The sequence below is a fragment of the Phaethon aethereus genome, assembly GCF_964289735.1.
Source record: "Phaethon aethereus genome assembly, chromosome: 10".
NCBI classification, from domain to species: domain Eukaryota; kingdom Metazoa; phylum Chordata; class Aves; order Phaethontiformes; family Phaethontidae; genus Phaethon; species Phaethon aethereus.
The window spans coordinates 19537329-19551735 of NC_138586.1; the positions used below are offsets into that span (position 1 = coordinate 19537329).

Sequence of the window (14407 nt, forward strand, 5' to 3'; positions counted from 1 at the left end):
TCCAGACACAAACTCCTCCACAGAAATAGCCCCGCTGCATCAAAAAAATCAGAAGATTTCAGAGAGAAGGGATAAAAAAAAAAACCACCTGTCCTTTTCCAACTCCAGAACAATTCACAGCATTGCACTTTCAAAATCTTTCTGTAGCTTAGCAGAGGCAAACAAAACCATAAAATAAAGTTGAGGAGAAAGTACTTTATCCTCTTCCCAAAAGCTAAACACCTTGTAATTATGAATCCTTAAATGGAAAACTGGATAGCTCAATATCCAAGCTGATTATTTATCTGTTAATATTCGTTTCAAAATGCGCAAACCATCCTTTAATCATTTAAACTCCTAATTACCATACAACAACTCAGATCACATACAGTCATAACCAAAGGCTACTCCATTCACAGGACACAGCAATGAAAGGTAAAGGACCCCTTCCATTTTCTTCCACAACGCTGTGAATATGTTCCAGTATTGGAGTAGGTCAGAGTAATGCTGACTGGTAACGGGTCAATGGAAAGAGATTCTTGTGATCTTCACAAAAAAGAGAAATAAGGAGATAATTTTAGAGACAGATGTATGAGCGCTCCACCCCAGCAGAATCTGTAATCAGTGATATTCGACCCCCAGTAAAAAAATGAGCATGTGTATAAAGAAAAGCTTTAATATCAGCTGTAAGAAGATAAAAACAATTTTTGCTTTTATAGTTTTCAAAGTGCTTTCTCTCACCCTTCGCATTTCCCTTTATTGCCACTGTTTTTCTTTACAGGTACTAATTCTGAGGAGGAGAGGCAGAGGTTGTCTTTCTTTTTCTAAACAGTTCTTTGGTGTATGATTAGTGTGTGACATGAGTAAAGACCTTCTTGGTAGAGAAATGCTTGCTTTCTTTTAAAGTATTAGGTGAGGGCTAGACTTCATAACGTCTCATCCTATAGGGGACACGTCTTCTGAGACACTGGTTTTGGAACATCAGTCAAGCTAACCAGATAAAAGAACAGCTATTGAAATAATGTCATTGTTCTTCCTGGTATTTCAAAGAAACAGAGTTATTTTGGATGAAAGGAGTTTAAGTACAGTAGACCATACAGAATCAGAGCGCCACGTCCTTATCCAGTAAACAGCATTTTAGCTCCATCAGTTGTTGCTTCCTATTATTATTTACAGAGAATTTTAATTTGACGCACCAAGGCTTTAAGTAGAGCTTCAAGCATTGCAAGGACAAGCATTGCAACAGTGCTGCTTGGCAGCAAGGCACGTCAGAAAGCAATGTGTTTTTCAAAGCATAAAGCAGGAGAAAGGGATGCTGTTAACTACTGTTCCATCTCACTATCCCACCCTATTACCCCATCTAAGCCAAACTATTCGGGATGCGAGTGTGTTGCTCACCCTGACAGATGTAACATAAATCTGAGGAACACAAAAGCGTTTGTTAAATACAGTCAGCAAATTAATGTTATTAACACGCACACACAGATGCAGGTGAGTATTTGCCAGATGCCATACAGTAGGGTTAAACTAACTGTTAATGCAAAATCTCCGTGAAACAGTTAATCTGGCAGTCGGGTGACTCTGCAAATTAAAACAGCGCGATGCTGGCCCAGCACAGCACTGCCCAGCAGCAGGAGCACGTCTCCTCGTCCCCACGCAGCGCCTGCCTTTTCATGACGTGACGAGTTACCCAAGCCACATCATCATTAACAGTGTGATTGAACTTCGGGAATCCGATACAAGACAAGCTAACTGTCTATTTTTCCAGGATGAAATGAAAACAAAAAGGCCTGATATGCACTTAGAAGCACTGCTAGTACAGCGTACGTTATTTGTATAGATCAGCTCCACTTCTACTATACAAGCATCAGTGACCATTTATTACTGCAATTGTACTGGGAGCATAAAATGAGCGTAACGGCCACGTTGTGCTCGGAGCCCCACAGATACATGGCAAAATTTCTGTCTGTAATCCAGGGAGTTTACAATCTAATTTAAACTGAAACATGGGAATGGATATGTACAAATAACCAAGACAGCGTGCGAGCGGGATGAGAATTATGAAAGGGACAGGTGAGACAGGAGCTTCTGGCATTGCTGAAATCAGCAGCGGTACAGAGTCAGGGTTAACTCTGACAACATTTACGAGCAATTAGAATGTCATTTGGTTTCATACCAGAAGTACTGAATCGCACAGCGTTCTGAATAAAACACAACCCATACAAAATCCTGCCACTAACTAGAAACAAGCAACATTATTTATTGGTATTAAACACAAAGGTGAGAATCTCAACCTCTGATGTAATATAAATCGGAAAGTATCATCATAAGTATTTTGCCTAGGTCTCTTGCGCTCAACCCAAACAAACGTATTTTATTTTTCAGAATGTGTATATAACATCACTGACCAGTAGGTTTCAAGAAAAACTGGCGTTACACTAGCTGGATGAACAACGTGTACCAAGGATGCCAGCCCTGCGTTCCCTTGACGCAGAGCCCGGGCAAGGGTTTCCGAGCCTTCCCTTGACCTTACCACAGCAAAAATGAGGTTTGAAAAGTAGCCAGAAAATAAAAGGATCACAAAAAAGCACAATATACAACCTCAAAAAATATAGAAACAGCAGTTTATTAAAAACAGGCTGCTTTTCCGGAAAACTAAAAGATATTTGAAGAGTAAAGGAAAAACATCTCCCTTATTCAGGAATATGTGGATATACACAAGCTTTTTGGAACAAAAATTGTCGTTGTTCTTAATGCGTTCTTCAAGATTGGATCCTATTTCCCTACCAATAGTCCAGTTAAAAGGAAAACATCGGATTAAAGGATGCTCACACAAACGAAGACAACAATCACTGGATGTATTGAGTTGATCAGATTTGACTCAGCAAACGCTGTGAATTTAAGTGCACTGTCAGTTGGGAATCTTCTTTGTTCAACAGATACAATTCCTCCATTTAATTTCTAAGACAGATTGGTAGCTGCAGATAGTCATTAAATATATTTCCTGATATATTTTTCATTAATCACAGTGAAATCAAGTAATAAATTATGATGCTTCAAATGAAATTATAACCATGCAATTTTTCACATAGCTTGAATTATATAAAAAACAACAAAAAAAGTTTTTTTCTATACTTCTCTTTTTAAAACAGGAACTGGATGCCTACAAACATCTTAATATTTCATCCTGCTAAAAGCTCCTGCCGGTGCCACTGATTAGCTTGCCTTGAAAAAAAGAAAACAAATTGCATCATCAGTGTTTTCCTAGTCTTAAAAACAAGAAAGTAGTGAAAGTTTGAGACAAAATAAGCCAGACAGAAGAAAGACATCAAATGAATTGCTTTGTAGCTCATAATAATAGAAACACAAACGTCATATGAACTTTATCTTACTGTGTGGGTGGCCTAATCAAAATTAGAAGCAAAGAAAGGCTTATTGTCAAGAGACGGCCACCGCTTCCCTCCGCAGAAGCCCTGCTGGAGCGGGGTGACTTTGCCGCCCCAGACTCCCGCGGCTGCCTGGCACTCGTGCCCGGGCTCCACACGTGTCACTTGCAAACGCGGTGGACAAGATAAGGGATTGCTCTGCTCGCAGAGGTCTGCTTCCCCATGATAAACTTCTATCTCATCCACAACTAGATTTAAGATACGTGGGATACACTCGTCTTCAAAGCTGTCACCGGAAGGGAACTCTATCAATGACTTCAGCTTTCATGGGCTCCAGATAAACCTGCCGGTTTAATCTGTGCCCTTTGTGACTTTTCGAGCTACCGTAACCATCAAAGCCCTAATACACTCCCGGATACAGGGTGCTCCAAATCAGATTCCATTTACCCAGTCAAACTTCAGGGCCTCTATTTACTGCAAATATGACAGCTAGTCAGATCTAAAAAGAGTTTGAAAAAGTAGAGGGAAGAAATTTGTTCTCTGTTCACCTCTGCCCTCCCAGGCTGCTTGCTATAGCGATATATTTAAAAACTTTCATAAACCTCAAACAGAAAAAAAATAGGATTATCCATTACCATGTCAGTTTAAGCGATAACGTAAATATATATCACAGAACATCTGCCACTAAATCACTGTTTATAGATGTCAGATCTCATTTATTATTAAAAAAAAACCCAAAACAAACACTTTAAAGCCTTCCTTATTAGTTCACAAGAAATGACTGATTTCTAAACTGCGAGGTGGTGCTATTCTTTCTAATCTTTTTATAACTTCTGTTATAAACCTCAGTCAAGAATAACATTAGACGTCATTCACAAACACATCATTATTGCCTGAATTACATCATCGCAGTACATAGCCTACATAATCCAACAGATTTTCCCCATCAATCCCAGCTGATTTTGCACGAAAGAAGATGGCGCATCTTGGAAAACTTGCTTCTGTCTTACTTTTCTTCAAACAGTAGAAAATGTACATCAAGGCATCACCTTCTGATATCAACAATCAAATATCTAAAATGTACTTTTAGAAGAATTTATAGAGTGTTCCTTATTCACAGACATTATAAGATTTTAAAAAGCAGAGTCTGTGTTTCTAGTGCTGTGTTTGACCGATCGGGTCCAAGCAGTAGAATCTTCTTGCTTTTGCATTTTTTCATTTAACTTGCTTTGTCCATTTTTTCCCCTTTGTGTCAGCTGCCTTAATAACTCTTAAGTCAGGCGGTCAGAGATCAAATTACCAAATCATGGAATTATTTCTGAATACGCAATCTGTATCCTCTTAGGTACAAGTAAAAATCCTCCTGCAAAAGCCACTCATCTGTATCGCTGTAAATTCATCTCTCCAATCTGCCCTCTTCCCCCCTCTCCAATCCACAGTCATCAACAAATCAAGAATATCATAATGTTTTGTTTTATAGGCGTTTCTCTTGGCTTGCTTCATTGTATGTGCTGATGACTAGACAGTTATTTTATTTTAGAAACAGATAGCTAAAACATCTGGAGAATCCACACTGTTGTCAGCCCTGTGACATTCAATGCCCTCAAACATATGCCATGCGGATATGAAGTTGCACTTCTAAAGGAGACATGCTTTAAAATGTGAATGTTGAGCACACCCTGGCTTTGATCTCTGCCAGTTCCCCATCTTTTAAATCAAACAGCCACTTAATGATTGCTGCGGTGGTTTATATATTTGCGTGATTCATGGGCGCACTCTCAGGAGGTCATTGGAAAGGTTGGCGTTTCACAAAGTGGTACAGTACCATAGTCAGCCATTACATTCTCCCACCTACGTACAAGCTAATTTGATTAAAGGTAGAAGATCAATCAAACTCTATTGCCTCAGAAAGATTAATTACCTCAGCACTTTCTGAATTAATTATTAGCCTTCAGCCACGGGGATAGAAAAACCCAACACAGTAGAAGTAAAGGGACCCAACGGGCAGATGTGGTAGACTGGGATGTGTTTTAGCCCTAGATTTATTATCTTTAACTAATGACAACGTCTTCCTTTTTTTCTTAAATTAGACCTAAGTGCTATACTATGTTTATAACTCAGCATCAACAGAATTAAAATATTACTGTTACATTTCAAACTTATTGTGGAACTAAAAGCACACAAGAAGAGAACAAAAAAATGAAAACATCATTTAAAAAATCATGTCTGCTGGCAACCTAGCCCTAGTTTTCAGACAGCCAACAGCATACTTAAAACTTTGTAGTTTTTTTTTTTCTTGTGCCCCAGCATGAGGTCTGAAGTCAAGCTGCCAGAGCCGTCTTATCGATGGCGTTTAAGGAGAAGATTTCAGCAACCGCAGAGCTTCCGATTATCAGACAAGTCAGCACAGCAAAAAATGCAGCCATTCTCCCCAGGGAGAGCGAGCTTCCTATCTCGAGCGGTGCCGTCGGTGCGCAGCGCTGATCCTCTCCTCTTCCCAGCGACAGCGGTGAGGTTTGCGGGGCCCCGCGGGCCGGCGCTACGGGAAGCCTCCCACGGCGCTTGCGCAAGGCCGTGCTGCCAGCGTGGCTGCTGCCGGCGCCGGCGTTCGGCGGCAGCAGGGCGAAGCTCCCCGGACGGGCCACGCAGCACGGTGCACCGGCCCGGTGGCCGGCCTGGTGCTGGGATTCAAAGCCAAGGGCCAACGCAGAACTGTAACTCAGCAAACACGCTCACTGACAGCTTTTATATTACAAACATAGAAAAGGGACCTCTTGGATCACAGAACAGATCTGCTGCTGTTACAGAGGACAATGTATTTGCCTTCTCATAAATTTATCAAGTTTCTCTTTAAAACCAGTTAGCATTCTCTTTCCCTGCTCTACACTTCCGCACTGATCTTGTTTGAAACCCCCAAATTTCTGGGCTCCGCTGGTTTACAGACAGCACCTCTTCATTTGCCCGTGGAGCAACCCAGTGCTTCATTTTGGCCACCAAAATCTCTCTACCCCCATTCTCTGCTATTCCTTAAGAGCAGTCCTAATCCCCAGCCAGCCTTTACTCTGCAGTTTAAACAAGCCAATATTAATACCTTTTTCTGTGTATAGGCATTCCATTCCCTTGTTATTAATAATATTTCTTTACACCTGTTTCTCAAGTGAGCTCACTTTTCTTTAATGTGGGAAGCCAAAATATTCACAATATTCCCGTTGTGGTATCATCAATGCCTAGGGGTGGTTTCTTTTTCGTTCTTCCCCCCCCCCCCCCCCCCCGTACTAGGGGTAACCCAGGATTTTTTCTACAATCAGATTAGGTACTGGTGATTTATATTTTATCTTTGTAATACTCAGTTGTTTTTTTCTTTATGTCAGCTGGTGATTTATATACTAGTTACACATTCCTATGAGAAAGACTCTCAACTATTAGATTTCATCCCATTGCTATTACTCCAAATCCTTGGCAAAATCCAATTCTTCTGTCATACACACCTCCTCCTCTATATTTTCAGTGATGCTTTGAGAGCGTAAAATATTTCATTGACATGTTCCTGCTTTTTAATGCCAAATTCATTAATGAAGATAACGATCGAGATTTTTCCATTATTCTATTAATCTGTTTCTTTTCCTTCTTAATTACTAAAGCTCAACCTTAATGTCATAATAACAGTTATTAGTTCTTAAATCTATACGGACTAACTATACATGTATTCCCAAACACTAAAAATACATGTCACTGATGTGAGATAATAGAGCTAATCTAGTACTATTCTTGGGAAACTTATGATACCATTTATTGTTTTCCGTTTCTCTTTCTTGTAAATGTTTCCCAGTAGTGAAGCCTGACCAAGCACTTGTTTTTCTTGACACCTTGTCTCTTACAATTACAGAAAAATAAGGAAACCACTATCAGTTTTGATATCCCAGGAGAAAGATTATCTCCTCTCCTCCACATAAATGCACTGAACCTGCTCTGACTTTTAGTTCCATTATCATCATTCTTCATCAGGCTGTTTTTGCTCTCATCGACATCATCCTTATCAAAAATTAAGGCAAGGTGAAAGCGTTCTTTTAGTTTTGGGGAAGAAATATATGCTATCTTTAATCATGAACAGATGTCATCCTTGCTGCAAACCTCCTTCTTATGTGGCTAAATACCACAGATTACAGTCTTAATTCTTCTTAAGACTAATTCTCTTGAAGTCTGATGATCACTTAAAGCTAGCATAAGCTTTGCCCCAGCTACTCGTTCGCTCGTTTGCTGTCCACAAGTAGTGCCTTGTGTAACGAATGGAATTGGGGAATTGATCTGCTTAAAAATAACTTTTTTGCCCCATAGATCAGGTTGAAGCCAGATGAATTCTTCCATCCTCTTCACCCAAGCAGCTCTACAAATGCTTGTGCTGCCACAAAAGAAAGTGCAATTAGGAGATACAAACAAGCAGCCATAGACACCTCTGGCAACACCAGCTCAAAGCAACCATGAAGTTACAGAACATATCGGCTTGCCTTTTGGCCATCCTTTCCTTCGCACTAACTACACCTTTTGATTTTCAAGACAACTTTCTTGGCTTATTAGTCACTAACTCATGTTATATATTGTTATGGAGACGCCCTCTCTTTAAGATGCCAGTTTTCTCCTATTCAAAACCCTGAAATCTCAGTGTAATTGTGTGATTTGCCTCATTAACTAGTCCTTTAATTTTCAACTAGCTTTATTTATACTTCCATTTTGTTTATACAAAATAATTACAATTATGTAATTGTGGATTACTTTCAGGTTTTCAGTCTTTTTTTCCCCCAAAAGTTGCAATCATATTCCTTTTACTCTACCTAATTTCTTAGCTGAACTGGGTGTATTCCACCTTCTCCAAATACAGGCAAGAAAAATAATTTTATTCTCTAGAGGGAAAAAAAAAAACCACCAGCCAGACTGTTTTGATACAGCTGTAAAAACAGGTGAAGCATGAAAATTTGTCATTTAAACGTTACACGTGTATTAAGTAACCAAGCACAACTGGGGTTAACGTGCACCTTTCAACCCCTTTGGTCAACATCGTTGCTTACAGCCACTAAGCGGGCACCACTGAGAGACATTTTGCTGGGGAAGGTTACCAAAAGAGTATTTATTACTTTTTGTGATATTTCTACTGTGTTTTGTATTTAAATGTAATAAAGGGGGGAAAAAAAGAAAAGGTGGTATGGTTAAAATCCTCAGCATAGGGAGTTACTGGAGCATACTTCTTAGTCTGAGCAATTTATGAGCAGAAAATATATGAATACCATGTACATTAGTGCTGTTACTTAAGGATAACATTCTCTGCAAACCTACGTGCATTTTTATATTCCCATTCACTTAGTGTGACGGTGTAATTGCATCTCTTCCTTATGACACATCTACCACACTGCATATTATGCTTTTTTGAGGAGGCAACTAAAGTAAGAGAAGACAAATAATTTTAAATAGCTTATTGCTCATTTTAATTAGTACAGTCAATTAATTTGAAAGGTGTACATATAAATTGTTCCTAGTTTTCTAACCACGATATTCTTACAGTTATTTTCCCCCCCTCGCTTCAGTCCTATATTGGATGTGAATTTGTAAGGCTTCCTCTCACCAGTATTTCTCAGCTTATGTTATTTTAAGTTATGCCCATCTTTTCAGTTTTGTAATAAATGCTTTGCTATTGCTAATAAACGGAAAGTTTCCAAAATACAGTAATTTCCAATATTAGAGAAAAAAATAAAACCTAAGAACTGTATTCAGGAAAACCGAGAGGGAGAAAACACTTTTGAATAGATCCCTGTGTGATGTGGCATCTGTCATCAGCTTTCATAAGCCACTTAATGTCTCAGTAGGCTCTAGACTTTATTGAAGTTTTTTCATCCCAACTCTATGTCTCCTTGGTAGGCAAAGTTGAACTAAATCACCACCAGATGATTAATCAGGCGTAATGTTTTAGACAATGTTTCAGGTTAAGATAGGTCAGATATTAAAGATCTTGAGACAGAATGAAGGTCATGCTTTTTCTGTTGTACCAATTCTGGTACCTACTCAGATTATCTGACTGTATGTTCCTTTCTCTTTTCACATTAACAACACTTTGGTCCATGAAACGAGAGTAGAAATACTTGAAATATAACATGCCACTCCAAATTAGATTAAAAAAACAGCAATCAAGAATCTAGCAGCATCAAACATACAAGAATGTTTGTAGAGGACACTATCAATTCAGAACAGTTTTCACTATTTCACTATCGACTAAATGTGTCACACATGCACGAGTGAACAAAATGACCCTCAGGCTGAACACTTTCATAGATCAGCACACATGATATTTTGGTTGCTTTTTACCTCCAGGAAGTCACTTTGCAGGAGCAGAGCAAACAAAACTATGCTGTGGGTCTTCCCCTTCTATTTTACTTAGATGTATGAGAGCACACCGCAGACATCTATTTATATCTGCTTTTTTTCTGCCACTAGATGCTGCCATTAATATAAGCATAAAACAGTAAAAAGGACTGCAAACTATGCTTTCCCCACTGTAAGCATCATGCTATATTGTGTCAATAAGATACAAGTTAGAAGGGCAAAACACCTTCACATAACATAAATGCTAATTAAACTGTGATTTCAAGTTGAAAACTGAACTGTCAGGTAATTAGACAGGTGATTAAACTTTCTTCAACTTCACACTTGAAAAGACATCAGATGCCTGCTTAGTCTCCACACAGTGATACGTGTCAATGATAGTCAGGTGTCAAAGCTGTATTACTTTTAGGGCAACATCCTAAAAGTCACGATCCATATTTCTTCTGAAATTGCAAAAACTGGGCTCAAAAATCACTGGTAAGTCCAAAATCCGAGTCTCTTTGTAAAAACCAAGACAGGACGCACATGCCTGCTCTAACAACTCCTCACCCCCCAGGTCCTGTCCCACGCTCTCTGCATGGAAGGACCCAAATACTGATTTGTTTCATGTACATCCTGCTCGCTTCACTAGAGCATCATTATCAGGGTTACACAAAACAGAAGGAGGGCACTGGAAAGCAGGTTCAGATCATGAGTATACATAGCAAAAGCAGCAAATACAATATATAACTTGACATTTTCTTTCTTTTGGGTTATATTTGTAGCCCTTTAAAGCCTCATTCTGTGAAGAATTCAGTTTGACTGCCTAGAATATCCTTAAGGGTATGTTACAGCCTCAAATATATAAACACAAACAAAAGCAAACTGTGAATAATGTTTTCAACACAACATCCAAAAGCTCTGATGGTTCTGGTCAGCTGTCTATCAGTTCAGAAAACATAATATTCTGGTATTATTTCAGGAACGCAAAGTTTAAGAAGTCTGAAACTGAGGACCCCCAGCTAATATTTTACGAACTAAAAGAAAAAGAGCAGCTGTGCAGACAAGCCCGCGGAACCCAGCCTCCGGGCCGCAGCACAGGGCAGAGGCAGCGGGGTGGTTTCCACAAGCCGGGCTGACTTTGTCAGAGCCAGCTGCGGGCACAGGCAACGCTCTCTGCTGGGTGCCGCGTCTGCCAGGGCAGAGACCGAACTGCCGTCTCACAGAGCTGTTTCCAGTGCAGAGGCCTTACTAATTCATTCTTCACGATACACTAAAGCAGCTGAAATACACCTTTCGGGCCAAGTTTTGCCCAGAACAGATGTATTTTCGAATCACTTATTAGGCTGCTAACAAGGCCTTAGAGGCTTACACACATTCAGGTGTCTCTTCATCAGTGGCACGGTTCAACTTAATCCAGATAAAGAGCCCCATGGCAATTACCAGTTGACTGAAGTACAGGGGAGTCTCTAACTGGCTACCACCTCGCGGCAGAGACAGCAAAGCCAGTATCCGCAGCCCTAGCGTGGTCCTGAGCTCACCTTGATTTTGCCTACCTGTTTCAAACATCATAAGAAGCTGATTATAACAGCAGAAGTAAAATGACAAACTCTTTTGAGATTATTACTACATACCATAGTTGCTCTCAAAAGACAAATCAAGAAACCCTTATTTCTGGAGACTGCAATGTCTTCACAGACCTACTCAGCATCCAGAAGTTCTTCCTGTTAAAACAAACTGCAATGTGCAAAATTGGGTAGGGGAACACATTAAAAAGCGTAAACTCTCTCGGAGCAGTATTTACGACCGTAAGGGCGACAGTGTTAACCTCATCATAAAGCTCCTCTGTGTATAGCACAGCAGATCTATAAAAATACCAGGTAATCCCTAAACTCTTTACAGCTCAAGAGTGTTTTATTTCCAACGATCAGAGTTTGCATTTTTAGAAATACAGCGCCGCTTTGACCACATTAAAATCAACGTTCAGTTTTAATAATAGCCTGGAAAAGAAGCCCGCTTTTGATACTCAAATGATTTAAGAACTAAGATGACCAGAGTTCATCACTTACTGGACTCCGGGTCCGAGTTGCCGTCTCCTTCTGTCCGGCTGTTGGGAGAAGCTTGCTCATAGTACTCCTCCTGGGGGAAGCCGAGGGGCAGAGGGTGCGATGTGCCAGCACCGCTCGCGGGTTCATGGTCGCCAAGCCCACTGTCGCTGCAGCTTTCCTGGGAGCCATCTGGTAGGTGAAACGTGACACGGCGCTGAGGCTACAAGGAAGGAAGAAAATTACATGGTTACTGCTACAGTATCAGTAATTGCTTAATGCAACCAATTTAGGAAATGCATTATTTCAGTTATCTGCTGAAGACGCATTATCTAGAGTTGTGCACAATTTCAGGCTTTCATGAACAGGCAGCCTGCTTTCAAACCCGCTTCACCTGACAGCACTGCTTTCTTCTAGTTTTTAAAAATGTAAGCCCTGATGCAAAATGAAAGACACCTCAAACTAAAGAGATTCTGTCAGACTTCACAAGTCTTTGGATGCCTTTTGTATATTGACTTGGAGATTTCAATCACTTTTTGAGGCTCAATTTATTTCACTGCTCAGTTTTCTAGTTTTCAAAAAACATTTTCTTTCCCATTAAAAGCTGTTCCACGCTTTTGGGCCTAAAAAATGTGACACACTTCTAATGTTGTTGGATTCTTCCAAGGCAGAGAAAGAACAAACAATAACAAGCCTTATGTATCGAAACCAATTTTAATAGGTTTTGCACAGCCGTTAATGAATCAAAAGCAGATGCCACCACTCTCCTTCAGACATTTCGTTACGACCCCTTTGGTGTCTGTTATACCACAGACCTGCAGCTTAAGTGTGAAAAGCTGGCAGTGGGGAAGCAGAGGGCTGAGGAAGCAAAGCGACACAGCACAGCTATTGGGAGAAGCGCCTGATGCATCAGGCGTAGGACAACATCTTCATTACCGAAGCGACTCTGCCTGATTTAGGAGATAACTGACGTTTAAATCTGTCCCCGTATTAAAAGAAAATATGAACAAAGTAAGAAGCAGCTCTCCTGCTTATTTCCAAGTGTCTTGGAAACATGAAACATGAACATTCAAAAAAAAACCCCAAAACAACAATTTAAAGTGTTCTTAGCTTGATGTTACTCAGAATTCCATTTGAAAGGCAATGCAAAACTTTCCAGTTCAATGACTGGAATTAGTAATGCTGGAGATGAGATTTTTGATGCAATTATGCAAAAAAAAGTAGGTACTGTGTTTATAACAGAGCAGATGTCTTCAGAGGTCCCTAGACATTTGGTTCCCATAGGTGATGGTGCTGAAAAACCATCAGTTAAGTAATATATTAAGTATTTAATAAACTAAACTAAAAAGTTAAGTTCCTCTATTTTTCAAAATCTCTCTTAATCACTGTGACATTATTACATATGCCCGCAGACAGCTGCTGTACGTGTGGTACAGCCAAGGAAATCGCAAGATCAACTTTACCTATGCAATTCCTGCCAGACGTCAGTGAAAACTCTTCTTAAAAGCTACCAGGAAGAAATTCACAGCTTTCCCAAAAAATCTGTTCCAGTGTTTCACCGTTACTAATGGAGAGGTTTTCTTCTAACATCTAACCTGACTTTTTATTGTTACAAAATAAATCACTTCCTCAGTCCCATCCATCATGGTCTGGTTATTCCCACTCATCTTTCTGGCATTTGGCACTTCAGTCTACTTCAGAATAAACAGACCTTATTATTTCAATCTGTCGTGTGCCTTCTGATATCTCCTGCTGCTCCCCCCTGCACACGTGCTCACACACGCTTCTCTACGCACCGCTCCAAACTCGCTACGCAGCTTCAGCCGAGGTCTTTAAAGCATGGCGTAGAGCAGAAGGATCATTTTGCGTCTCCTGCAGGCTCCACTACTGCTTTGCCTTTTTCACGGCAGCGTAACGCATCTTTCTTGCCAACCACCATAATGCCCAGCTCCTTTTCTGACGCTCTTTTGCTAGTTGTCCCCTTTCTGGTCGGTGCCACTGGTTGCCGGAGCCTAAGTGCAGTGCTTTGCGTTTATTCTTCCTGCCATTCTGTTTTTCCAGGTGATTTTCTGTTTATCATCAAGTATGCTCTGCCTTCCAGTGCTGCTTTCCTTGTTTACCAAATTTGCGGATTTTAGATTCTCCTTCTTTAGGCAGATCTTCAAGAAAAATTGGAACGGATCAAGCTAAGAAATCAGTTGAGGAGCTCTGAAAACCTGAACACAGAACAGCCTCCCATCACACAGGACGGAAAGGGGAGAAGACGTCCCTCCTGCGACTGCAGAAGCCTTACGGCCCGCTGGAAAAAAAGTCAGGTGGTGACAGGTTCACAGCTACCAGCCGCACACCCCCGCCCATGTATTTTTGGTGTTACCAGAGGAATCTTATTACGCGACGCCGCAGCTGCCTGCAGCGGCTCCCCGGGCACTCTGGAGGGCCGGCTGGGACCGGCGGTGCGATCCTTTCCCACCACAGACGGGCAGGGATACATGGAGCGTCTCTGCGCAGTCCAAAAAACCAGACGGAGCCACAGAAATTACTGCTATGACTTATCCTGTTCTTAATTGCCAGCTGCCCCTCGGAGCCCTCCGCACACCAGCAGTCTCAGCCGACTCTTATCTGAAAGGCCGAGAAACTCAAGTTCTGCCG

At 40.7% G+C, this 14407-nt stretch overlaps 1 protein-coding gene across 1 annotated transcript in view; it reads right to left on the reverse strand.

Moving 5' to 3' along the window:
* PCDH11X (protocadherin 11 X-linked) overlaps positions 1-14407 on the reverse strand; it is a gene marked incomplete at its 3' end in the record, with an annotated part of 455558 nt that overhangs the window by 126492 nt on the left and 314659 nt on the right. Inside the window, exon 5 of the mRNA XM_082004273.1 lies at positions 11783-11981. Coding sequence (XP_081860399.1) covers positions 11783-11981 — 199 coding nt within the window. The remainder of the gene's footprint in view (positions 1-11782; positions 11982-14407) is intronic.